The sequence below is a fragment of the Lissotriton vulgaris genome, chromosome 8 (genome assembly GCF_964263255.1).
Source record: "Lissotriton vulgaris chromosome 8, aLisVul1.2, whole genome shotgun sequence".
Taxonomy (NCBI): domain Eukaryota; kingdom Metazoa; phylum Chordata; class Amphibia; order Caudata; family Salamandridae; genus Lissotriton; species Lissotriton vulgaris.
Window position 1 is genome coordinate 1,355,034,119 of NC_141696.1, and position 27,687 is coordinate 1,355,061,805.

Consider the following 27,687-nt stretch of genomic DNA (forward strand, 5'->3'; position numbering starts at 1 on the left):
CTGCTGGATGATTTATGCACAATGATACACACACATACGTGCATTTATAGAATGTACGTTGTGATCCCACAGTCTTTTAACCCGCAGGGAATCACAACACGGTGTTTACAACGACCACGTTGTCATTTTGCATACCATTACTCCGCAAGTCGTAACAACGAATTGCAGAGGGGGGGGGGGGGGTCAGGGGGGGGGGGGGGGGGGAGAGGGAGCTGGATGTTGGAATAGTATGATTTACTATTCCAACTCCAGTCTGTGCGGACAATAGGGAAGGTGTTGGATTTTGACTCCAATGCCTCCCCCCCCTAACCCCCCCGCTCTCTGCAAGTCGTTGTTCTGACTTGCGGTGTAATGGTATGCGGAATGACAACGCGGTCGTTTTAATGACCGCGTTGTGATTTCCTGCGGGGAAAAAGATTCGGGGTTAACATTGCTTACCGCATCTATATGCTCATCTCCCTTACTATACCTCATCTTCCAATATAATTAAATAGCATTTTTTTAAAATTGATTAAATAGGTTTCACACAGTCTCTAGGGTACAACTTCCACAACCCTGGTCTCTCTGCTCATGAGATGCAAAAACACACTGCACACACATTTTGTAATGCTTCCACTTAATTGATATTTTTAGCATACGATATTCTTAGCTGTAAAATGCATTTCCATGGAGATACATTAATTAGCTTTTGGAGCATGTGATCTTAGAGAATGCAGATCCACGTGCACGATGTACATCAATACACATAATGACGCATTAGATCCCTTTTATAGTGAAAAGGCTTTGCAGCTGCATTATCAGGACAAAGATCTGAACAGAATCTAGAACATGTTTCTCAAAAGGAGAGAGAATGAGAAATTACCTTGTAACACCGTATTCTGGAGGCGGCTGGTATCGCAGGACTGCAACCTCTGTTCTCACTGGCTGGGGGGCTGAGTAGTTCATTAAAGCATCCTGCATGCCCCCAGTGTGCTGGTCATTATAGAAAAGTACATGTTCTGGAGTCTTATTCACAGGAGACATGACCTGTTTTGCTTTGAAAGGATAGTCCGGGGGCGGTCCCCTAAGATCCTGCCCCTTTCCAGGTATTGGAACCGGCGATGGAGTCTCACTTTTCAGTCCTTTGGTGATCCCTGAGGTCTGTGGATGCTGCTTAGCCCCGTTTTTCTCCAACGACAGCTGCATTATTCTCTCGCTCAGAGAGCGGACGTGTCCCTGCTTAAGTTCTTTAAGAGCTTCGTCCTTGTGCGCCTGCCCACTGCTGGCTCGGGCCACAGTGGGCCTCCCTTCTGTTCTTAATTTGTGATTGGCCACCACTCCAGTGACGCAATAACCTGCCGCAACAGTAACTGGTGGTTGCCCCCTGAAAAGTTGGGATTGTGCTTTGGCTTCCTCGTAGGAAGGGAGATCCTCGTTATTTAGTTGTGGTTGGGCTGCTGGGAGCTGCTTCTCCATCACAGTGTTGTCCACCTGATGTTCTTGCCCCTGAGGTTCCTGGCGGGCGGAGTGGTTGACCATTTGTGGGTCTTCTTGTGAGAGGTTCTCAGTGGATGAAAGAGTGCTTGCAGCGTTGCTAGGCTGTCCTGTGCTCCCCGAGGCTTGATGTTGGATTGCCAGTAGGTTCATGTTCTCATTGCGGGTGCCATACCTTAGTCGTTCCTGGATCAATCTTTGTAACACTCTGCCAGCAGAACCATCCTCCGAAGCTCTCATTTCCACCTCCGAGATGGTAAGGAAATCCTGAATGTTATAAAGATTTTCTTCAACTAAACAAACAAGTAAACAAGACGTCAATTTTCCTGACAATACATTTTACACATTCGAACAAAAGTTATTTTTGTGTATTTAATAACTTTCATATCGAGGTTGTAGCCACCATAAGCCCAATACTGCAAAAACGTCTACTACACAGTTTTTTTCACCTATATGTCATTACTTTTTATTCTTTTGGTAATTTGTAAACAGCATTTCCAGCACTACCATCCCTCATTTCTTCACTCACACTCCACCTTATCAAGAACATTTAGCATATTAAATTCCAAAATGTTATGAAGGGTGAGAGCTTCATAGCACCTGGTTATTACTGTGATAAATAAACAGTGCACTACTTGGACCTGTGATGAAAATGTTGAGTATCGAATATTCAGAAACATCAGACAAAGTCTAGAGTATGACTCGTATAATAACATATTGATACAGTGTTTGGTTTGTTCATTTGAAACTTTACCAATTCAATTTCCACTTTAGATGTTCAAATTACCGTCCATTCTTCTCTTTAATCTTCCCTTTCCTACAGCAATTGCAATATACTCCTTTCTTAGCAGGTGGCACTTAGCAAATAATCTGAGAGCCTGTCAGATAATATGATAGTCAATTAACTTATACCAGTTTATAGCTCTTCTATAGAAATTTCCTGGTCTACGGATGCCATCACCCTTACTATTCAACACTCTACCTAAACATTAGTTAATGAACGTTTTTTCATTAGAATGTACTTAAATACTTTTACTACTTTAACTCTGTGAATAATAAACATTTTAACAAAATAAATTGTTATCCGTGGACACAGCCCCTTTAACTAGATAGTTAATAACGGGAATGGATTTTCTCTTGACCTCAGCCTAAAACCTCAAGCGAAGACATTCCCAATACAATAAATCTCATGGTAATTTGAATGAGAACATAGAACTGGGTGATCTTATAAGGTGAAAGATCAATCACTCCAATGCCGGTTTTTAAATCTTACGGTCTAACTACATTGCGACCTGATTTAGTGTCTGCTGCAGCCAGTTCACATTCCATATCATGAATTAAATCTACCTCGTCTTGATAAGTGTCTGATCTTTCTTCTTTGAAAAACATAACTGGCCATAACCAACACGTTTAGTGTGGTTTTAAAAGTCCCCCACCTAACTTAATGCAAGATATATCTTGAATATTTCGCGAATCATAAACATGTGCCCACAACTTTAAAAAAATCTGTCATGCCTCTCTGGACCTCTGAAACATTCAACAGCCACTTGCCAGATTGTTTTCCTCATTGAGAATAAGATGGGTGAATTGTCCGTGAGACTTCTATCCAGATATCCAAATCATGCATCTTCTTAACCTGAGTGCATAATCAATTCTTGAATTGTATGGCAATGGGAAAAGAAGGGAACAGCCTTGCCCAGGGGATAATACCCTTCCGAGTGTGCAACAAATTCAACTCATTGAGATCTTTATTATCTTGGTCTCAGAAGAACCATTTAGAGGACTGCTTGCCCTGATCAGCTGAGAGAAGTCACAAATCCAAAAAGGTATAGGTCTCGATGTACACATCAGTTCCAGTATTGACAAAAAGAGGCAGAATGCGGGGTAGGTGGATAATCCTTAAAAAGTTGAACCTCCGGCCTGTTCAAGGTACCTGTAATAAACATACATATTTATCTAAGCGGTCGACTGTCACTTTCTACACGCAATGGCCACCAATGAAAAATCATCAGTGGAAGTGGTAAAGAAACACATATGTGTTTTCACCTTAAATACAGGAGCATCTTCATGAAGAAACAGAAGGTTAACACTCAGAAGCATAATCCTCCCGCAGCGTATGGCTTTCCATGGACAAGCCGCTCTCATTGTACCTAAGATTAAAAAGGCACAAAGCCATTTCTAGGCCCCCGGTCTCACAAACAATCCCCTCGAGGCAAGGAATCCACGGCCGCCATCTTGAATTGGGGCCTGGACAGCGCTCTAGTGGCTGGGCGATTTGGGCCCAATCCACTATAAAAGAGCAGACTATAGTATTCCCTCAGATCGATTGCTTCATACTCCTGAGGCGGAAGCCGGGAGGTTTAATTGCTACATAACAGAATAATTGTTATTTTATCTCTTTTAACGCACTGCACTTTATACCAGCACTAGCGCATTTTAAAATTGAATTGCTATCACCGCTTTTACTGTGTATATTGTGATCTGTGTAACTTTGTGTAATTCCCTTGGAAACTTCCCCAGACAACCGCTTTTGAGCCGCTCTCATTGTACTCAAGATTAAAAAGGCACAAAGCCATTTCTAGGCCCCCGGTCTCACAAACAATCCCCTCGAGGCAAGGAATCCACGGCCGCCATCTTGAATTGGGGCCTGGACAGCGCTCTAGTAGCTGGGCGATTTGGGCCCAATCCACTATAAAATGGAGCCTCCCTCCCGTCCGCGCAGCGGGCGGGCGGGCGCAGCGGGCGCGCCGATGGCGCGCCGGAGGCTCGCCCGAGGCAAGCCCGTCTGGGCCCGTCCGGGCCAGGCCGGGCACAGGGCCACCCACTATGCCCGTTTCACATAGTCACCGGATCAGACACTCACGTGACTATCTCCTGCAATTCTGCACGGCAGCTCCTTCCCCTGCACCCTACCCCTCACCCAAGCCCCAAGACGAGTCTTCAAGGATATCCACTCACCAGTCATCCAACGGTATTAGCCTGGCTTTGCTGAACTGTAGATCAGCTCCTAAACACGCTCTAGAGATCAAAATACTGATCCAAGACTTAAAATTAGATATTCTTTTCCTCACGGAAACCTGGCTAACATCTCACTCCGAAGCTGACATTGTCAACAGGCTACCCCAGAACTACCTTATACAATACCAGAACAGAAAGGAGGGAAAAGGAGGTGGACTAGCGATTATCTACAACAACTCCTTCATATGCAGGCTACAAGAAGGAGGAATTGAGGACTGCGAAAGCGTCCACTTCTCACTTCAAATAACCCCCAATAAATCCCTTTCTGGCATTCTTATATACCGTCCACCCGGCAGCCCAGGAAATTTTGTGAGCTCACTACTAGAGTCCACTATTTCCTCTTGCACCTCGACCCCTAATTTCTTCTTGCTCGGAGATTTAAACTTACACTTTGATGACAACACAGACAAAACTGCTGGGGACCTCATTTCAGAAATAAAAGTACTTGATCTTCATTTAATCAACTCAGAGGCTACTCATATCAAAGGACATCTTTTGGACTCTCTCTTCACCAATCTGCCTAAAATTGAAGTTCGACCTCCACTCCCTCTCCCTTGGACTGACCATTTTCTCATCCCATTCACCTGGCAAACTCCAGTAAAAATGGCCCACATACCAACCCCCAGAGAACATGATAGAATATGGTCCAGACTATCATTTGAGCACTGGACACAGGAGCTAACACGCTCCGCTCCTCGGCCAGTCCCTGACCCTGTAAAAGCAGACGAGAACTTCACCAGTTGGCTCACCTCCACTCTGGATATTATCGCCCCCAAAAAAGACCTAAAGAAAATAAATAACTCCTTCAAATCTCCATGGTACTCACAAGAACTCAGGAACCTAAGAAAATTTAGCAAAATCCATGAGAGAAAGTGGAGGAAAAAGTGGGACCCTCTTATTAAGGAAGAGTATAAAACAGCAATGAGGACTTACAAAGCAGCGGAAAAGCAGCCCAAGCCTCCTTCTTTGACAAGAAAATCAAAGCTGCATCTAACTCATCCCGAGAGACTTACAAAATAGTCAAAGATCTTCTTAAAATACCCAACCCCCCTCATATCAACAACCCACAGTTGCCAGATGCAACCAAATAGCTGGTTTCTTCCAAAACAAAATCACTAATATTCTGCAATGACTTCCACCTAAAGCTGATAACAATCCCCCGGTTGCCTCTTTTTCCCCCACTCCGAGACCAACCCTGGATAGCTTTAATCAGCTGTCCAATGAGGACTTTTTGAAAGCCCTCTCAGACTTGAAAAGTGGCTCCCCCAACGACCCTGCTCCCATCCGAATCCTTAAACAAGTCGGACCTACCATCTCTCACCTGGCTTCTAACCTAATTAACACCTCCCTGAGCCAAGGAGTGGTCCCCCCAGCTGGAAACATGCCATGGTCAAGGCATTACAGAAAAAACCAGGCCATGACCCCTCAGATTTGTCCAACCTTTGCCCAATCTCTCTCTTACCTGGCTTGAGCAAGATCGCAGAGAAGGCGGTCAACCAGCAATTGTCAGCCTTCCTCGAATCCAACAATCTCCTTCGCCCCTCACAGACAGGCTTCCGTCCAGGTCAGGGGACGGAGACAGCCCTCCTGAAAGTGGTAGAGGAGGCCAGATGCATCTTGGATTCTGGGGGATCAGTTTTACTGATCCTCCTGGATCTAAGCGCTGCATTTGAAACGGTAGACCATAAGATCTTGATCCAGCGTCTACTTGGGCTGGGAGTGAGGGGCACGGCACTTTGTTGGCTTTCATCCTTCCTAGAAAACCGTACCTTTCAGGTCTGTGAAGGGAACATGCGATCAGATATCCTTCCCCTCCAGTGTGGGGTTCCCCAGGGCTCTTCATTGAGCCCTACACTGTTTAACACATATATGGCCCCCCTGGAGGATGTGGTCAACCCCTTTGGGATAAAAGCCGTCACTTACGCTGATGACACCCAAATGATCGTATCATTCTCACTAGAAGAAGACAAAATCAAAAACCTCCATGACTGCTTAGAAGGTATTCACGCTTGGATGTCCAACTCAAGGCTTAAGCTTAACGGCTCGAAGACCGAGCTCATGCTCCTGGGACATCTATCACCATCCCTCCCCATTGCTATGTGGCCTTCCTGCCTAGGTCCCCTCCCACAACCCAAGACTGAACTTAAAAGTCTAGGTTTCTGGCTGGAACAGAACCTCTCCATGACAACACAGGCGAAAAAAACAGCCGGTACCTGTATGGGCTTACTCCGCTCGACTAGGAAGATTCTCCCACTACTTCCTGCAACATAACAAAAAATGCTCATCCAAGGTCTAATACTGTCAAGATTAGACTACTGCAATGCTCTTTTCCTGGCCGCCCCAGAAGCTACGCTCAATGTTCTGCAGAGAACACAAAATGCCGCTGCCAGGATCCTCACGGGAACCTCCCGCAGAGTTTCGGCCAAACCTGCCCTAAAGGCATTACACTGGTTGCCGATCCGTGAAAGGGTCAAATTCAAAACCCTATGTACCACTCACAGAGCCATGCAAAATCAAGGACCCCCAATGCTGAAAACTATGCTTTTTCCATACAAACCCAATAGGCCCCTACGATCAGCCCAAGGCAACCTGGCCAAGGTTCATCGAATCAAAAGAGCTCGGACCGGTGGACGCCGTTTCTCGGTGATAGCCGCAACTCTCTGGAATACCCTACCAACCCAACTCCAGTCCGAACAAAACCACATGAAATTCCAGAAACTTCTCAAGACCCACCTCTTCCCGCAATAACCGCTCTCCCTTACTCCTCTGCTTCTAGCCTTAGTTGTTTGTTTGCAATCCCAGCGCTGGGACGCTTCCGGGCAGCCATGCGCTATAGAAATCCTAAATTCATTCATTCATTCATTCAGGTGTCTGAGACTACATCACCTATAGTACACAGGGGCACTTGCTGGGGGTGGGAGCTGGCACTCGGTGCTTTATAAGAAATGGGGCACACCTGGGCGCGTGTCTGGACGAAGACATGAGCCAAGAGTGGGCCTATCTGAGCCTGAAGAAGATTGGGCTGGGCCACCCCTCTTGGCCCAGTGTTCCTTTTGTTGGACCCTGGGTGTGCAAAACGCCAGTGTGGCACTCTTTGTGGACAAAAGTCCCTGTACTATCTCCTCCATTCTTCAGTTTCTTACTTCTGCTATTGGTGTTTTTACGGAAGATATCACCTTACTGGAGGAACAGTTAGGACTAGGGCAGCAAGGTTGTATCAACACTAAGGACCCTGCTGGCATCGCAAATAAAGTACATTCTCTGCGCAAGATCAGTTTTAGCACTGTTACACTTCCAGCATGTAATACTCAAACTGTTCAGGCCTTGTAACATCAGCTCCCTAAAGAGAATGACATTCCTGCGACTCAGCTGTTGGATAAATGGATAATATCTATCAGTTCTCTGAATAGGGATAAGGTGGAGGGTTAAAGGGCAGCAGGGGGAGGCCTCTTCCAGTACGTTGTCCCCAGGTTGCTACCGAGGAGTATGTAAGGAGACTGGAAAAACCTTGAACTGGACTCCTTAGACTCTTCCAGTCAGACCTTAATTAAGATGGAGATTACCAAACTCAAAGTTAGTGGAATCCATTAATGCTCTGGTCAAATCTAATATGTCATCAATAGATGCTCCACTAAGTACTGAAGGGAATTCAGGCTCTACCCAAACACCCTTCCTGAGTAGTAATGAAATTTCCTCCACTGACTGTCGAAGAAGGTTGAGCAAAGAGAAGATCCTCATTGTTTACATTTAGTAGATAAGAGATAGACAGAAAAAGGATTCTCTGGGGTGGGCTTGAACGCAAGGTTCACTGCAATCAATAGTTTGCCAGACACAGTATTGTGGAGGCCACATAATGTGACTGAGATGACACATTCGGTTCAAGGGAGCAGATTAGGCTTCCATATGAAGCCTTGATTCTGGACCTACCGCCAACGGTCTCTGCTTTTATGTGGGCCAAGGTGCCGCAATTTAAGGGATTAGGAGGGAGCTTTTCACAATTGAAGAATACGGTCACTCATTGCCCGAGTAGGCACTGGGTTTGGGGTTAGACTATATTTGATCAGATAAACATGGTTAGAGAAGTTAATTGAGTAGGCAGGGTAAATTTTAACAAAGCCTTAATTGCTGGTTATCTGAAAAGGGATTGATCTCACTCTAGAAAAGTGCAAACAGAAATTCCGGCCTTGCCTTAGGTGGTTTTGTTTATGGGTCACAAGCTTTGACCCCCTTTGGTGGTTGTGCTTGATCTGAGGAGAAGAATTTTGTGGGAGAAGTGGGCAGTGGTAGTTTTAACTTCCTGACTGCCAACAGACTTAATACTTCATTTTTCTAAGTTCCTGGAATATTCAAGATTGACTGCAAATTGCCTCTATTCCTCTAATAAGGATTTAATTGCCCCCCCCCCAACTGATTTGGAAGCAAGCAGTTTTCTGTATTGCATAGGGTTATAGTTGTTGCTTTGTTCCCGTCACAGCAGTCATGCATGTGGGTGTACTGAAGATCTATTAATTTGATTGCTTTGCATCTGACCAGTCAAACTGATATTTTGGAAACTAGTAGCTGGAATCTAGTAGCTGTTTTCTAAAAGTTCAAGAAGATGGGCAGTTTGTTAATCCTGAATCTTTAGAATTCTAACATCTCACCAAATTTGGATGCCCATGTGTTTGACATTAAAAGGGTTTTAGATAATATTTTTTGTTGTAGACATTATTTTATTCCAGTGATGTGGATGGGTGATTTTTGATTTTCATTTGTGGGATGACTGTCTCATTTTAGATTCCAATAAGTATGATTGTGAAGTAACAAGCACTGACCACTTTAGACACTCAAAACTAGGCAATTTGAGGGAATCAATATTAGCTGATTTTCATTTCTCTGTTTTATTGGAGTTACGGCAGGACTTGTTGAATCCTTTGAGTATTCATACTTTTAATGGGAGAGGTATACAGTCTGCGATAGATTTGATCTTTGTTACCTCGAGGTTGCTTTAATTACTTATCAAATATGAGATTTGTTGGCACGGCGATAGCGAGCATAACCCACTGACAGCCTCATTTGAGTGGAGTTTTATAGTAAATATCAGGGTCCATGATTATACTGGGTTGGTATCATTGAGGTATGAAGGGCATAAACTAAAATGGGCTATAATTTGCCCAGTGAACTTTCATATTGAGCTATTTCAGAAATGTGCATATGAGTTGTGGTTTGTCTTGATGATGATCATCCCAATAATCTGGTTTTATCCTCTTATAAAAATATTAGTAGTGTAGTTAAATCTATGCTAAACAGGCATGGTAACACCTTGAACCCACCTCTCAATTGGTGGTTTTATTACTCCTGTACCAAAGCCCTTCAAGATTTAAAGATTTCAAGGATGCAAACCCCTAGAGACACCACTTTGGTGTTCTTGTGTCAAACTAGATATAAATTTGTGTTAAAGGATTGAAAATGCAATTACGTAGAGAGACATGGGAAGAGCGTATTTTTTCTTGTACTTAGCGTGAGAATGGTTTGTTTTGGAACATTGTCAATCGCCCCTTGTTTCATCCTAAGCCAAGCCTATATTGTCCTTACATATTTCAGCAGACATTTGTGTAAAGCACTTTGAATCTATTTATGATGATTCTGATTGTATATCTATTTTTTATTTGTCTGCTGAACGGTCAAACTTTAGGTTTGAGTGGGAGGAGGTGAGGGATGCTATTACTGGCTTGCCAAACAACAAAGCTCCAAGTCCAGATGGGGTCCCATGTGACTTGTTTAAATGTAATATCAAGTTGGGGATTCCTTTGGCTACTTTGCATCTCAATGTGGCTGTGAGACATGGCATACCAAATTATTGGTCACACTCGGTGATTGCGCGAGTGTTTAAGGAAGGATTCGGGGGTAGACCACTGTTGATAGTGGCCTATTTCTCCGGTCGAAATGGAGGTGAAAATCATTAGTTGAGTGGTTTTACATTGATTACGTATCCGGGCCGAGGAGCACAATGCCTTATCTGACATACAATAAGACTACAAGGCTGGCCTTGAGACAATTCACCAATGCTTGAACCTGTACTCGATTATCTCGAAGTATACTATAGTACAAAAAAAAAAGGGGGGGTCAATCTACTTGGCCTTCAGTTTTTTACAAATAAAATAGAAATACGCTATTGGCTGCCCTGGATTCCATGGGGGTCGAGTGGGACATCATCTACCTATTAAGGGAGATGCATCTCAACCTAACAGCTCAAATTCGGTAAAGTGAGAGGGGGGGGGATGTCTGCAGCCCTTCATTATAGCTCCTTTTTTATGCACCTTGTATATCAATCACCTATCTCAAGTTGGTTAAGGAGATGAGAGATGTGCCCATTGTACGAAGATAATGCTGTGCTCATTTCAAGTGCTGGGATGTGCAGCACCTCTTAGACTCATTTGTGGAGTTCATGGATAACCTGGACTTAAATAATAATGTTGGTAAATGGCCTGATGGACACAAAATCCAGGGCTTTTTCTATTAAGAGATGTCATATTAGCATAGTGGAGGGGTTTTCCTATTTAATGCCTTAACCGCGGTGCAGGCGTTCTAAAGGGTGGGAGGGGCTGTGTTGGCTGACAGCAGCACTAGGGAGGTAGTGCTCCCGTCGGTCAACGGACGACGGGAGCACGCAAGGGGTTAAGCTAATTATTTGACACCTCGCTTAGTTGATCCTCACTATTGAAGCAGAATAGATTATTTTCTCTTTTAGGTGTCGTAGTCCACGCCAGATCATGTTGTTTTGGTTTGAGGAAGGACCCTATGATGAAGCATGCCACTTATGGATGGGTGAGGGTTCTTGTCTTAAAATAATTCTTCTTTTTTGGCAGTACATGATACAAACAGAAATTCAGCAACATTGTGTTTAATAACTGAAGAGGAATAAACATGTCAGAACAAATGGGACACAGTAGGGACAAATCAGTTGAAACATTGGCTTTAGACAATTTCTTTTTGGTTGTCCAACCAGTTCTCCGTGTTCTATTGTGGTGGATTCAGGCTGCTACGAGAATCCACCAGGATATGCATTCTTCCTTTTTAAAAATGTTCACAAATTCCTAGAGCCACCCTGCGACAGCTACCGCATAGACGGCTAAATCAAGATAAAAGAAATATTTACCATGTTTTCCGAAAACACTAGTACCATGCTACAGCCAAAGGCACACAAGTGTCATCATTCAAAAATGTCCTTTTATCAACATAATTACATATTACTTAATTTGGAATGTGTACAGTGTTCTGGAGAAGTCTTTACAGACTTTCTGAACTCCAAAGCGGGTTTAAATCGTAACCCTGGGAACATGCATAATGTCTGGAAGATTATCAAACACTCATTTGAAAAAACTGCTAATTTAGCTGGTAATTGATTTTTTTATTTAGTGGCTCATTAATTTCCTCGTTGTTTGATTTCTTAAATGAATACTTATGTTGCCTTCTATTTTTGTTCTTTTGTATTTGTTGAAGTTGGAATTTAGAATCAGTTTATGATCATCTGACCATCTTAATGGTACTGATGTTAATGTTACACTATTGTACTATTACCCCTAATAAATCAAATTAAAAAATAAAAATGGCATTCTGTTTTTGCAGGTAGGCCGTACGTGAGGTGATAAAAGCGTCTAATGATGTAGAAGACCAATTTTTCAAATAGCCTAACTTTTATGCACAAGACTGTATGAAAGGTACAACATGATTAGCATTTTTGACAGAGTGACTCCAGATTCCCACAGAATTTAAATTATAGTACATTCAATTGAGCATAGAGTGGAAATGCCAGTGTGGTTGTTAAAAGGTTTACATGGAGAGTGAGGGTGATGCCCTTCGCTATCACACATCCACCACACTTGTCGCCAGTACAATGTAAATTACTATAATTGCCCTCAGCTGTAAATTTGTCGCAATTATCGATTTCAGAGTTAGGGGAAACTCAATGTAGAAAACCACTTCTCAATTTTCTCTGGTTAACTCTGATGGATCTCCCTGAGCTGATCACTTTTTCAGGCTTCAGTAGCATTAAAAGAGTGCTATAAATGCGAGTGTCATAGAACTTCTAAATGAATGTACTCATTGGAAAGCATATCTTCTATTTTAATTAATTATACAAACCACCATGAGGTGAATAGTGATGGTAAATTGGTTTTAGCCATTCATTTAAAGATTTCATCTGGTAAGGGAGTTTGACAAACGGCGTTTGAAGAAATCAGGAAGAAAATCCACTGCCATTCTCTCTGGTTCCGGAATCAATACATTCATGCCCACATAAAAGTGGATTCATATGGAGGGGTCAGGGACATGCATTCTATCAAAGGCCTCCTAGGAAGCAGTAGTACAGGACTAAGTAATAGAGTCTACCAACAAATGACGGAATCTCCAGCAACACAGATAGTACACGACACTTCTTACTTTTTTGGGAGCCAAAGTAAGAGGTTTATTTACTGCCTTTTAGGGAACAAAGCTCACTCAGGGAATTAACTCTTCTATATTAACAATGTGATAAAAAACTTAATATGAAAATATAAAGACGCAGAAGTAAATGAGTAAAATAAGGCTCAGAGCAGCATTCTTTTCGCAGTGTGTGTGCTACAGCATGCAACCGATGTGACGTACTTCTTGTGAAGAATCGCTCCACATTTGCAATAGGCAGATGGGGATGAAATTTCAAGGACACTGTCCAAATTCAAGTAAATTTACTAGTAGCTTTTCTGATAAGCAGCATTACCACTATACACTTCAAAAAAGGGAGGTATGACGGGGAACCCAGGTACCACCTTCAATGTTGCCCTACCCGGGAATCCAGTGCAGTCTAACCCCTATTATCTCCTAGGAGCTTTCTGAATCTCCCTTTGGGTGTGAAGGATCAGTATTGTCCGAAAAACCTCCATGGGAGCAGTAAAGAGACACTGCATCGGACTAATGTAAACTATGCACCTTCCTCCAACACACTGTTAAGGGCTGTGACTTAAGAAAGAATAAGAGCACCACTCTGGCCACTTGTGCACAAAAGCAAAACACTTTGTACATCCGCCCCGATTTAGAGTTAATGAGACAGGGTGCTCTGCCACAGACCTTGACAGACTACCAAGTCCACCGAACCGACGGTCTGACTGCCCTATTTAGGTACATGAGGATCGCCAGTTCTCCATCGATGGACCTCCCATTGGCTCCCTCACTGAAAAGTTTCCAGTGATGGCCCAATGGAGTAGGTGCCATTAGAGGAAGAGCATTACACTTCCCATCCCATTTAGGGTAAGTGTGTGGTGTCCCTTTTTCTGTCCGTCTTCACCAGAAGAAAATCTAGCAAGGAGAGTAAAACTTTTAAAAAATCACTGCGTTTGGGGCATTAGTTATATTTTTTGTAAAAAAACTAAAAAACTTTAGTAAAGTTTGGTGAACAGCTATCGGAACAGACAGTGGCTGTTCACCGAACATTTTGTAACTTTACAGGAATTGCCATGACAGCAGTTGCCATGACAGCAGTTCTGGCCAAGGTGCAACCACCTTCACATCAATTACTCTCCATTGTGCATCGTGCTATCTATCTGCAGTGGTGCCTCACAATGAGCTATGAAGCACTATAAAAATTACATTACATTTACAATTTCCCCACTCACTCATGTAAGAAGCATCTTCAGACATTTTGCACTACAATGCTCCATCCAATTAAAACCATAACTTAATAAAAATATAAGTTAGAACATTTTTGTGTCAGTGAATACACAAGAATTGTATTGCCTTACCACTTGCTTCTTCCACACAGCTGGTGGTTTCTGAAGTCACTGATGGGCCCTCATTCTCGTTGATATACAATCGGTGGCCCTGGTAGGCATAGCCGAAGTCTTCTGAACACTGGACAGGGCTACTGCGGCTGAGGCAAATAAGTGGAGGGCCTGGAAAACACAAACATGGAAGGTATAAGGAAAAAACATCACAAAGACAGATTGCAAATGACCCAAGCTGCATTATTTTCTTAAATAAATCCCAATCAGGAAAATACTATTTAGCAACATTGGGGAGTTTATCATGTTGTATTGTTAAGAAAAATAAGTGGTGAACAGATTAAAACGATATAGAGGGTACTGTAAAATGACGACGAGGAGATAAAGACTGTTCATCCATACCTACAGTGACCACTGCTCAGAAACCCCTGGATGTACATAAATACCATTATTCCCAGTCTTTGAACACACTTTTAGTGGCATGAAATATAGAATTAGGGCATTCAAATTGTGGTGTGTCCATGAAACCTTGGGGACATTTTCAATCCTGCTCTAAAGACACAAAATACAATAAGCATTGGAAATGCAATAGGTCTCGCATTAGAAAAGTTGGAGCTATTGGTTTTGTAAATGACAATTTTTTTTATGTGTTGGTCTTGAAAATATCAAAATTAATAGCTTTGTCATTTACAATGCCAATAGTTTTAACTTTTTGCAAACGTGACACCTATAGCATTTGTAAGGTAATATGTGTTGTATTTACATGACTATAAAAAGAAACAGGCTTGTAAATACAAACGTTTAGTTTTGTGAAAATGCACTGCCATGCGACATGTGAACACATTTCATGCTGGCTAATTATTCTAATTTGTTTAAATATTTACAACACTTAATTCACCCTAGTAGCCTAACAAAGTCAGTACATGACGTGCCATTTTAGATGATTTCATAGGAGGACAGGGAAGAACTAAGACTGCATGTGTGCCGCTCTGCGCAAGAGACACCCAGCCCGGTCACAAGGCCGAAGGAACTGCTGCAGAAAGAAGCGCCGCCCTGGCAGAAAACTTACCCGCACTCTGTAGTCGCAAACACACAGAAGTGACGGGAAAGTCACGTGTCTGTGACTGCAGACCAGGGAGGGTGGCACGCAGTGGCGTAGCCCTTGGGTCACGGGCCCTATTGCAAGAAAAGAAAAGACTCCGTCGCCTCGGTTTGAACTTTGAAATACAGCAATCACAAGAGTGCAGTGCGCCCCGGTGCCACTGCACCTGCCGCACAAATGGAAGCTACGAGACTGGTGGCACGGGCAGATCAGGAAACAGAACTGCATCAAATCTGTCAGTAACGTGACCTTGGTATTAATGAAAACTAAATTACTTCCTCGTATGCTGCCCCAGATCAGAGGAAAGACGGGAACACTACTCTGAAGATTTCACGTGCAGAATGGCTGACGTCGGAAATATTAACAAATGACCGCGCGGCTTAAGGCTTCTTCACAGCAAGGAATCACCACATTCATCCTCATTAGCATCGCTAAAGATTACTGGTTTCTTAAGCTGCGGAGTGCATGACACCTTCTGCACTACAGCCTCGCCCTCTTAAACACACAGCATAGCACGTGATAGAGGTCCAATATATTTAACAGCGAAAGTTGTTTTCATTATCAAAAGAAAGCAATGATGAGTGCCGAATTAAGGTATTATTTGAAGGGAAGGCCATTTGTGTTTAATGTACAATTATATACAACAAGAAAAGTAAAATAAAGGAAAACACGGCCTGGCGGCCGTGAAACTGCAGGGAGAGGGAGGGGAGGTGCTTGCGGCTGGGGAGGGGGGAGGAGAAATGCGAGCCTGGCGGCCGTGAAACTGCAGGGAGAGAGAGGGGAGGTGCTGGCGGCTGGGGAGGGGGAGGAGAAATGCGAGCCTGGCTGAGTGCGGGGAGAGAGGGGAGGAGCTGGCGGCACCAAGCTGGGGAACAGATGGCGAAGACTGGCGATGTGCAGGACACCTTCTGCGCTACAGCCTCGCCCTCTTAAACACACAGCGCAGCACGTGATAGAGGTCCAATATATTTAACAGCGAAAGTGGTTTTCATTATCAAAAGAAAGCAATGATGAGTGCCGAATTAAGGTATTATTTGAAGGGAAGGCCATTTGTATTTAATGTACAATTATATGACCTGGCTTACCACAAGATATACAAACTTTGGACCGCAATCACTTCAAGGAAAGCAGTGAAAGTATGCTTCAAACGCCTCTAACGGATACGCGAGATTTGAATGAACCAAGTGTGGTCCCACATTATCTAAAGTCTTCAGAGCTTTGAAGATGCCTTCTGCGTCAAGATGTTGTTTTACGTAAAAATGCATGCAAGCACGTTTGCAGGGGCTGCTCGATTATACAGAGCAAATATAGACACAGGCGCTGGAGTGCTGCAGTTTATGAAGAAGTGCACTAATATTTGAAACAAAGCAGAATTCGTGAGGTACTGCACAACACAAAGAAGCATGCAGAAACAAGTTGAGAAGTGCTGCTGAAAGAAACAAAGTAGGGTGCAAGCAGAGGTTTGTGGATGGTCGCTATGATATTCCGTAGTAGCCAATAACATGCGGTGCTGCGGTATGATACAAAGTGTATAGGTAAAGGCGTTGGGTGCTAATCTATAAAGAGCAACGGGCAAGCCCAAAGTGCTTGTAACGTTTCAGGGAGCTAGGCTCTTATTCTCCGTGGAGTCAAACTATACCTCTGTGAAACTGGGTGCAGAAATATGCAGCCTCCGAGAAGCTACCACTACAGTAAGCCGGCTGAAACGTTTCCATGGAGTAGGGAACCTACTCGGATAATTAAGCATGCGGATTCTGTATGATCCACAGCAGGAAGCTGCTGCTCTGTAACATTAAAAATGCCCGCTGCTACCAGTCAACTAGCGCAGACCTGCGGTTACATGCAGAGCATGATGTCGTCATACACATGGAGAATAAATCATTAGTATGATGCCCAGCAGGAGTGAATGCTTCTCACTGAGCGTAGTTCTACTGTACGGTACAGAGCAGAATGGTTGTTGTCACGAACAGAGCATGGATCTGTTGCCAAATAAACGGGGCATGCTGCTCCGATGTGATATAGCAGTACACTGCTCCGTGAGTTGAAGCAGGGCAACTGCTGCAGATAAAGAGAAAACGGTGGTGCTGTAAAATACAATAAGACAAGTAAAATAAAGGGAGACACGGCCTGTCGGCCATGAAACTGCAGGGAGAGAGAGGGGAGGTGCTGGCGGCTGGGGAAGGGGAGGAGAAATGCGAGCCTTGAGCTAAAAGCGCACATGCACTGCATCAAATCGCCAGTAAATCGCCAGCTAGTTAAACCTTGTTTAAGCCCCTATAGTCTCGCTCCGCTCAATGCGCATTGACAGGCGAGACCTAAAAACGAATCTAAAAAAAGCAAAGGTTTCACAAGCACGTTGTCTGAACAATATATATATATATATATCTTTATTTCCATTTATTTTAAATTAGAGCAGTCTTTTTCCTTAATGCAGCAAATTACTATAGCATTCTTCATGGTACTCTCAGGTTCTTCAACCAATCACATGTGTAGATTTGAAGAGCATGGAACACCAACCAAGAAAAGAGATGCATGTGTTCAAGGATTTACCCTAATATATGGGAAATCGATTCAATGATATAAAAGCTAGAACTAGTAGGAAAACAAATTCATTGATCTCATCAGGAGTCTGTACTTTCTACAACCCACACACCTACATAGAAAATTAGCTTCCTTGTCAGTAATTGACACTAGTTAAACTAAAATGAACGCAGAGAGCAGAGAAAATGTCAAGTGAAAAAGTGGAGTTGACAACAGGAGAAGAGTAACAGACAACAGTTAACATTCATACGTATACGGGTTAGTGACTCCAAGCCATGTGACATATTGTATCCTACATTTCCCGATTTCTCTTCTATTGAATAGAATATTAGCTGTAATACAGTTGAGCCTTGGTATTGAGGTCCTCTATCACTAGTTTGCCCAAATATTCACTCAAGCTTTTCACTCTACTCAGCCCAGAATTAACATGTAACATGTGGATAAAAATACAAAAATAGCTGCGAGAACAGAGAAAATAGGATTTAACAAATTTTCAGTACAGCAAGGCAACCAACAAGCAGGTTTACCAGTCATAATGTCATCCCTGCACATTTTTAACAACATTTGTCACTGAAGAGAAAGGAACAGTTTTTGGTAGATGTGTACAATATGCATAGGCTTTGTGCAGTCATTCAAAGTGAAGGGGGCCAATGGGAAACGCTGGCTTACCTATTGGCCCATGCTGTATGCTGTATCTCAAAGAGCAGACCTAAAAAGGTGTCCTAGCACACACTTAACTGAGAAAGGACATATGTAAATATCTGGTAACAGGATTGCTAGTTTGTATTGGACACAACTATATATCTCAATGCTGGTCTGTTTCTTAGATCTGCACTGTAAAGCGCTTTGAAAGCAGCAAGGGTCTTGTTTGAGCTGTATAAAACCTCAAAATAAAGGGTAGTTGAAGATATTTCTTTATCACTGTTGGCTACTGAAGGACTCTTGAAGAGCAATGTCTTCAGCTGAAATGGAGAGCGAAGAACGGAGCAATATTTGTAAAGGGATGTTATTCGAGAACCTAAATCCATAATATATTTGCCCCTCTTGATTTCAAGTCGGGCAGTGTAATTTTAGGTATTTCACTGGCCTACTAAAGAGGCGAGGTTCACTCATTTTATAGTACACTCACCAAACAAGACTTGCAGACTTTAACCTCAACACAGCGTTCTGGTAAATTTCACAATATGCAAGATAACCCATTTGAAAAGAAACCAGGCCAATGTAAGATTTCTGTAAAGGCAGAAGGAAAACTATGATTAGATGTGCTTAGGGCCACCATCGCACGACCGAAGGCCCAACGTGAGCAATGAGGTGCCCTAGAAGAACAAACAATGAATATTCTACAGATTATGTGTGGTAACCAGAACTATGAGCTGAATGCTTCAGACAGAAACCAAGAACATGGATCACAGCGCTTTAGATGTATACACCACTGATCAACGAGGAAGAAGATGAAACACAAAGTGATGAGCCCCTCCTGCCGAATGTGATGAGGGGTCCTCAAGTGTCCCATCTCTCTCAGCCATCATTGGCCTTGGGCTTAATAAAGACCCCCCTGAAGGGTTTGGGCGCACTCGTGCCACAAGGCCCCCAGATACCCCCCTTGACATGTATGATCACACCCACCACTGACGAACAGCCTGCTCCCATATTTTTACACACCTTAATTTTGCTAAGATTAGAATTAGTTGAATGCAGATTTTTTTTGCCTCAATTGCAAAATTGTGTCTGTTCCTTACGGCTTTTATAAAAAAAAGTGCATATGAATGTAATCCTTAACATCATGTGATCTATTGACAACTGTATGTAGAATAACTTGAGCACTGAAGGGCTTTGCCCCTGTGTTGTTCTTTGCATAACGAATAGTATGGATCAGCCCCACTGGAAGTAAATGGTGAAGAGGACAAGCTTTTTACTTTTCACTAGCTGGGCCCCCTAATTATGGTGAGGAGAGAACTATGGAGGGCCCACGGGCCCTCACCATAAAACAATATTTGATTCACACGCATACTGTGGTTCATACTGAGGGGTGTGAAGTTGCAGCTCCTGAGAACTTTCCATACACCACACCTAGCTTTAAAAACACCTGTCCAAGCATGTCTGATATGACTCAGATCCTCATCCACCCTGGGATTGCAGATTACTACTACAGATAAGCTATTCACAGCACTTTTGAAAATACATTTACAGATGTTAATTAAATGCTCAGACCTACTGAACCGCTGGCATATATGCAAGGTATGAGATGACTTTCTATTAACCGCTGTCCTCCAAGCCCTCTTATTAAAGGCTATGCATAAAGACAGAAGGATGCATGCAACCTTGGGCGATGAGAAAGATAGCCTAAAAGGGCGCTTACTATAACATCACATCGCAAAACAACTACAACATATCATGAGTGAAGAGGCATCGCCATGGAAGTCTGTCCATCTAGAGCAGGGGCCTCTTACCTTTTTTTGCAATAGGAGCTACTTATGTTCCATGACTATCATCCTGAGTTATTAACTATTACTGGCTATTAACAACTACAGCGATAACACATAATTGCAAAGCCCCAAGAACCAAGATAATAATACCTCTTCCCATTGCAGTATGATTTATCACTCAAATATCCACTGAAAATATATTTTGCAAATGTAACCACATTTCTCCAAATATCAGCTTATGAGTTCTGACAATATATACAATTTAGTCTTGAATGCATGCTTTGTCCTATTGGCATAGATATATAAATTCAATCAAGAAAAAGCTTTGAATTTACTAGGCTAGGCTGAACATAGGAGAACTACTTACAGGTAACAGGTGAGCTACTCGTTGGAAACACATGGCCTGATGTGGCTTAGATCAATGAGGAGGAGGCACATAGGAGGGACTACGCATACAGGTCTCACTGGTGCACAAACACCATATCCGTTTACTTCACCATATGGTTGTATGTTGAAACTACCATGGAAAATATATTTGATAACAGTGAGGATATAGCTTAAAGACTTCAAGAATAGCGGATTATATTTTAAGCACTTCGAATTCGAAGTTGTGGTAGGGCTAAGTACTCAAAATTGAAGGTCTAAATGTCAGACGCCTTTTCTTCACACACATCAATTGAAAACACCAGCTCCAGGGCCAGGTTTTTAAAACCTGTCACTCCCCAAAATTTGACTTGGCAGGGTTTGTCTTAGGGGTTCAGTAAACATTCTCTGATAGCAAACTTACATCCCAGATTCTTAGAATAAGGAATGCTGGGATTCTGAAATGGTAAATGGGATTTTCATGCATTAACAACCTTCAACTAGTAGAAATTCCAGGTTCACAAATCTAAGACTAAGAAAGTGTGTGAGATTTCCTGGGGATTGGAAATTGCACCTATTAAAAGGAGAACACCAACATTTTTCAATTTGTTTCTCACCGTGGAAAAGAATGCAGATTGTGTTCATATGAAAGGCACAATTAAGTGTTTTTACAGGGCAGAAATAGCGATAGAACTCCCCCAATATGTGAATGCAGGAGAAGGGGTTTCCACACAGGGGTCCAATGGCTACTCCAACTCACTATGATCTTTACAGCTTGATAAGAAAAAATATTTGCTGTAGATAAGAGTAGCAAGAGGATTTATACCATGCTGTAAAGAAATTTGTTAGTCCACACTATGATGATGTGTTGTATCATACAACCACATGGTTGTTCATTTTTGTGTTTATTTGTCTCCTCTTTCCCTTTACAGGTACCAATTTGGTAAATCTTTTTAGGGGTCAATTAACCCTTCTTTTGTCAGCTGACCAGCTTATTTTTGCGGTCAGCCAACGTGAAATAATAGGCATACTATATATCACATTATTATCTTAGAGTGTAGTAGGGATCATAATAGGTCTTGATGAGTAAAGCAGTAGGAGACTGCTTACGAAATATGTCGACCAAGTAGGGAGTAATACTTACCCCAGACTTATTCTCCCCCCCTTTTTTTAACGTTTCCAGCTAGGGAAAGGAATAAAGTATATTTTATCCACTAGCCAGGGAATTTTTAATACCATGTATTTTTTTGTATTTCTAGTAAATTAGCACACTCCCTACCACTCTCACAACCCACAACACACACAGTCTATCCACATAAAATGAAGTGCTCCCGCGTAGTCGTAGGTCGAAGCACGCCCCGCCCGGTAGAGGGACGGGAAGACCCCTAAGATGAAGCATGACACTATGGGATTCATAGTGTGTGAGGGGTATTTTAAAAACACTTTGCTATTCCCTAAGAGTGTAAGGGAGAAGCACTATCTCACACATCACAAGAAAATAAATGAAAAATTAAATAGGATAAATTCTCGTTTATCCCACAGTGCCCAGTATTTTTGCTTGAACATTATGCATTCATCGTAACAATATAGTTTGAAGATCATGTGAGGATCTTGAAGAGATCTGATCAAATATCATGCACCATGAATGTCCAATTTCACTTGAGAAGACACTTATGGCCCTGTTGTTTCGAGAAAAGAAGAAAGTATGACTTTCTATAGCTTACAATTTAAAGCTTTACCCATGTGAGTTGTGATGAGACATAGGAGTCATCATAGGTGATGTGCTTATGTCTTTAGAATGGCTAAGTTCCACAGTTAGCAGCATTTCTATTCACTAGAGTTAATCACTGTTTTTTGCTGGTTTCCAGATTTCATTTTAGTTAAAAGTTTTGAGGGAAGCACAAAAAACGTGAAATATATTAAGCACGTAATCAAAGTGCATATGTAAAAGAAAAGTGTAAAGCTATAACTCTCGCTTTGACCAAAATGAGATGAAATCATTTGTTAAAAAGGTTATACAACAGAACAACGCAGGGAAATACATTGCATGCCTTAACCACGCAATTTTTACCCACATTTTTTGTACAACGCTTATGCTTTTACAATGTACGCCATTACCACGCATTGTTTATATGTATAAAAACAATGTATTTGAGGGGGAAGACCCACCCCACACTCCCAACTTACCTTAAATGCGTGCTAAAGGTATGCGATGTCATACATGTGCTAAAAAATGCGTGGTAACGTCACAACGTGGTAAAAACCTTGCTGTAAAGGCTGTTTCCCGTTCAAAAATGAATGAACGGATATATACTTTTCATTAAAGGCAATTAAGACTTTACAGCTAATCCCCTCCCCAAAAAAACTAAATATTGTGATTTGTCACCAACAACACATCATTTACTGCTATGCCTGATCTCAATAGTGAAAGTTTCAATTATTACTGAAAGCGCTGGGGACACTTTGACTGTACAAATGAATGGAGGAACTACTTGCATGGTGCGTCACCATCAGCGATTGCTTTGCTCTTGTTTTAATGACACTAGCACTTGCAAAGGAGAGATAAAGATATATATATATAGATATATATATATAGATATATATATCTATATATATATATATATATATATATATATATATATATACATCTTTATATATATATATATATATATATATAAAAATATATCACCAGATTTATGAACACCAGAGGTACCAGAACCAAAGCAATATGAAATATGGGGCTTGAGCCACCAAAAGAGTGCCATAAACTCACTCATATCTATAGTCCTGGCTTGTAGCCAAAAGGAACCCACATATGGTATTGCTTTTATCAGGAGAAACCTGTGGCTTTAGTATGCTGTGGCAATCAGTGTTAGAGAAGAGCATAGGGCTCTTCTTATGTTTATACCTAGGAATGTAAACAAATCATGCCTATCATTTGTGGCGCCCTCCCCTAGGGCACTATCAGTTGGATAATCTTGCACAATCAATGCAAGTGGTCCCTTTCTCCTAGAGTCTGTTTTTTAAAATTAATTTTGCTGCACAGTGTCCCAGTGTGGCTCTCACCTAGGCAAGACATTGCTACTCACAGAAATTCAGTGTAAAATAGGTCGCAAAATTACTGCATTCGAGATTTTAACCTCACGTATCATGTATACGACTCCAAATGTGTTTGATACCCACTTTAGTTGCGTACCACAAGATGGTACAATGTTAAGACTTACGTTGATGCAATCTGACTTCCCAGTGGCGTACTAGGTCAACAACACCCAGATATCAGACCGAAAATAAAGCTGTTTACTCCATTATGTGTCCCTCACTGTGTCCCTTCTCTTGAACACCACTCTTTTGTATTACAGCACAGTTTGCGCTCTATTTACATCCGAACATAGGTAGGCAAATGCTGAAAAACATCTCATTAATCTGAATCTGACCTGAATTTAATAGCATTATGCATTACTCACAATTTATTACTGTAGGCGTGAAAACTGCCCCTAACCTCAAATGCCTGTCTTTGTTTCATTGATTTCTTTGCCAATAAAATAATTTCATATTTTTTCAAACCGGAAAACCAAGACTAATCACCAAAAGAGTGAACAGAAGATTTAATCCATAAATGGTGGAGCCAGGCTTTGCGGTACCATTAAAATATGATCGTCAACTTTGATCAAACACAGAACCAGACTTCATCTTCCTTCTTCCTGACCTAGCCTTCTACCTGCTCCCACAGGCTCACTCAATTTTCTGCTTCATGGTGGCTTAGAAAGTTCATTGCTTCATTATGTCTCTTCAAATTAGTACCTTCACACTTTTGAAGGATGTTTAGCTCATCAATCACGTCTTCCCCTCCCGAGCCCAAGCTTGCTTGACTCGATTAACCAAAAGAAATAAAGGAAGATGACTCCATCCCCTAGGTCTTATTTACCTTTACACCTTTCTCTTAATATCCTTTCCAACCATCAGGTGCATCCTTCCCAATCTCTGCAAATGGATAAAAATTTAAGAAACTTCACCCAATCAATCAATCAGTATTTGTATAGTTCACCTAATCACCCGCGAAGGCTTCCACACAATCCATTCGGTATATTTAAACCACAGGATGAGATTGACTCTGGGATCATCACTAGTTTATTTATTTATTTATTTTAAAGGTTTTATATCGAATATTGACCATTGTTTGGTATCTTTAATACACCGTTGCCTCTTTAAAGGGTCAAAGGACAGTAAGCAATAGTCAAACCTGAACGCACCAAGGGTATCATATGTCAGAGCTACAGAACAGGTTTCACTAACTTATTCATGGGTGAACTTATGTTCACAGATCTATTAAAAATCACATGATTTAAATGTGAGAGAGAGGGACATCCAATAAGCTGTTGAAGGATGGAAATGTCTGCCTAAAATTATGACACAAATCATGCATCTGAAGATGAATAGAAGATGTTGCGAAAACTTACATACACAAGAAGAGAATGAGGGAAACGGGCTATATTTGATCCTGAGGGACCCTCAAACGAAAATTGCCTCATCGTCTGACACTCTATAGTTTAATTGCGATTCTCATATTAACATGACTAGAGAATCTGGATTTCATTAAAGACATGGTGGCTGACATTATGCATTATTCCTTTAATGCAGTCCAAGCAGCCGCTTACATTAAAATATTAAAAGGTTCCAGAATAGGACAATAGCAAGAGATGAAAGGCATGAGACATCAACAATCTGCCTCTTTTAAATGCGGCTCCAAGCAGATAATTCCATTATTCATTTTTATCTCTATTTTGAAGTTCCCTAGTGTATAGCTTAACCCCCCTCCCCCCTTCCTACTGCCTCTATACGATCTCCAATTTACGGAGATCTCCCTACACCCCTTTCTCTAGTCCCATCCTTGCGTGGCTGACCAGATTAACCTGCCTTTTCTTTCAGCTTATGTAAGACACTCTATAATTTAATTAAGACAGAAAGGTTGTGGAGGTGAAGAGGTTTCAATCAAAAAGAATTAAAATTATTATTTGGCTTTTAAAGTCGACGTACTCAAAATTAAAGGAATGTGTAACCAAAACTTTTCGGCCTATACGTATTTCTCAATTAAGAAATAAATAAGAATGTTCTGCTTCTTCAGGGTTACAACATAATTAATTTCATCTTGACTATTGAGTCCTTACATATAAATATAGTGAATCAACAATTACACCACAAAGGGATGGGTTATAAATAAGTGAAATAAAGCAAAAAACTATTTTAGAGCACAACAATGCGCAGTATACATTTGCACGACAATTAAATTTGGTATGAGAGAGCACAATATTTAAATCAAAACAAAAAAACACAGTGCACTCTTAGTAAAAAGGGACTAAAACAAAAGGCGAGACAGGAATATTAAACTCTACAACTTATATCACGTGAACCAGAAATCAGATGCCATTAGCATAGATGCAATAAATTGTTTTTTTCAAGTCAAGTAATTTACAATTCGATAAATCGGCAAAGAAAACCCCGATATAAACATATGCAAGTCAAAATGTGGCAGAGAAACACTTTCAACCTAAGAAATCAGTGTTTGTGTATTTTCACGGTCTTAATTGTGCTGTAAATTAGAGAAATTGCAGAGTTTAAGTTGGAAACAGGGTCTTGTCAATAAATGAAGTCCAAATCAAATTAAATAAAGAATAATACCCAACAGTTTGCATTTTATGTATCATAAATTAAAAAGTGCACATTGTAAACGTCAAAAACTGAAACAAATATAAAAGCACTGTGTGGTTAATGAAGCTATGTAAAAATAAACAGAAATTAATTCTATTGTAATCATTATTTTTGGGAGTGGCGTAATGATTAAAGTGGCACCCAATAGTATTAATGCCATGTTTACCAACAGGGACACCCACAGTTTCAGCATCATGCCTTACATTCCTATAAGGAACATACAAGGTACTTCCCAGAGATTTGTGATAAAGCAGACCACATTGATAGTGAGGTACCAACAGTACTGATCAGTAACCTACACACTACTAACCAAGATGGCCACCTGACCCTCACCAAAAAAGGCACAGCAGCAGTCATGCAGACCATCCATTCAGGGGTCACAACGGTCCCATGGCCCCACCACATCTACAACCTGGGAGCATCAACATTCAGCACCACCTTGACCCACATCATCAACACCTCCATCACTTCCCCCACTTTCCCAGATGAATTGAAACCGAATAGACAACCCTCACCAGAGAAGAACACGGCAGCAGTCATGCGGACCGTCTATTCAGGGGTCACAACGGTCCCATGGCCCCAACCCATCTACAACCTGGGAGCATCAATATTCAGCACCAACTTGACCCACATCTTCAACACCTCCATCACGTCCTACACTTCCCAGATGAATCGAAATTTCCAGGAGTCAACGCTATCCTAAAGAAGTCCACAGCCGGCCCAAATCAACTAAGCAACTTCTGATCCATCTCCTTGCTCCCTTATCCAGCCAAATTGATTAAAAAGGCAAGCAATCCAACCAGAACTTCACCATGTTCTACACCAAGGTTTTTCAAAGTTGTTCCTGGAGAGCAGGATCCATGCAATTTTTAACATATCCACATTTAGAAAAATTTAGATATCTTAAAAATTTGGCATGGATCTAGCCCTCCAGGACAACTTTGGAGAACCCTGTTCAAGACATGGCTCAATCAGGATTCAGAAAGAACCAGAGCAACGAAATGGCACGCATAGCAGCCACCAACGGCATTCAAATCATCATGGACTGAGGAGAAACAGCATCCCTCATCCTGCTCGACATATCCGTGGCCTTTGACGCTGTCTCCCACAACACCCTCATCAGACGACTTCATGAGATTAGCAGGCAAGGATCATCTCTCAAATGGATCTGTTCCTTTCTCACAGGAAGAACCAAAGGGGTCAGACTGCCACCCTTCACATCAGAGACCACAAAACTGATATGCAGAGTAGTACAGGGATCAACCCTCAACCCACCCTTTTCAACATAAACATGGCACCACTCGCCAACATAATCCGATCACAA

At 41.8% G+C, this 27,687-nt stretch overlaps 1 protein-coding gene across 2 annotated transcripts in view; it reads right to left on the minus strand.

The window, feature by feature from the left end:
- The window catches only part of AMOTL1 (angiomotin like 1), a 311,572-nt gene that overhangs the window by 109,555 nt on the left and 174,330 nt on the right, over window positions 1–27,687 (minus strand). For both annotated transcript variants that reach the window (XM_086935303.1, XM_086935302.1), the window contains 2 exons: window positions 14,247–14,396; window positions 863–1,766 (listed from right to left, as the gene is read on the minus strand). In XM_086935303.1, the coding sequence (XP_086791429.1) occupies window positions 863–1,766; window positions 14,247–14,396 (1,054 nt within the window). The remainder of the gene's footprint in view (window positions 1–862; window positions 1,767–14,246; window positions 14,397–27,687) is intronic.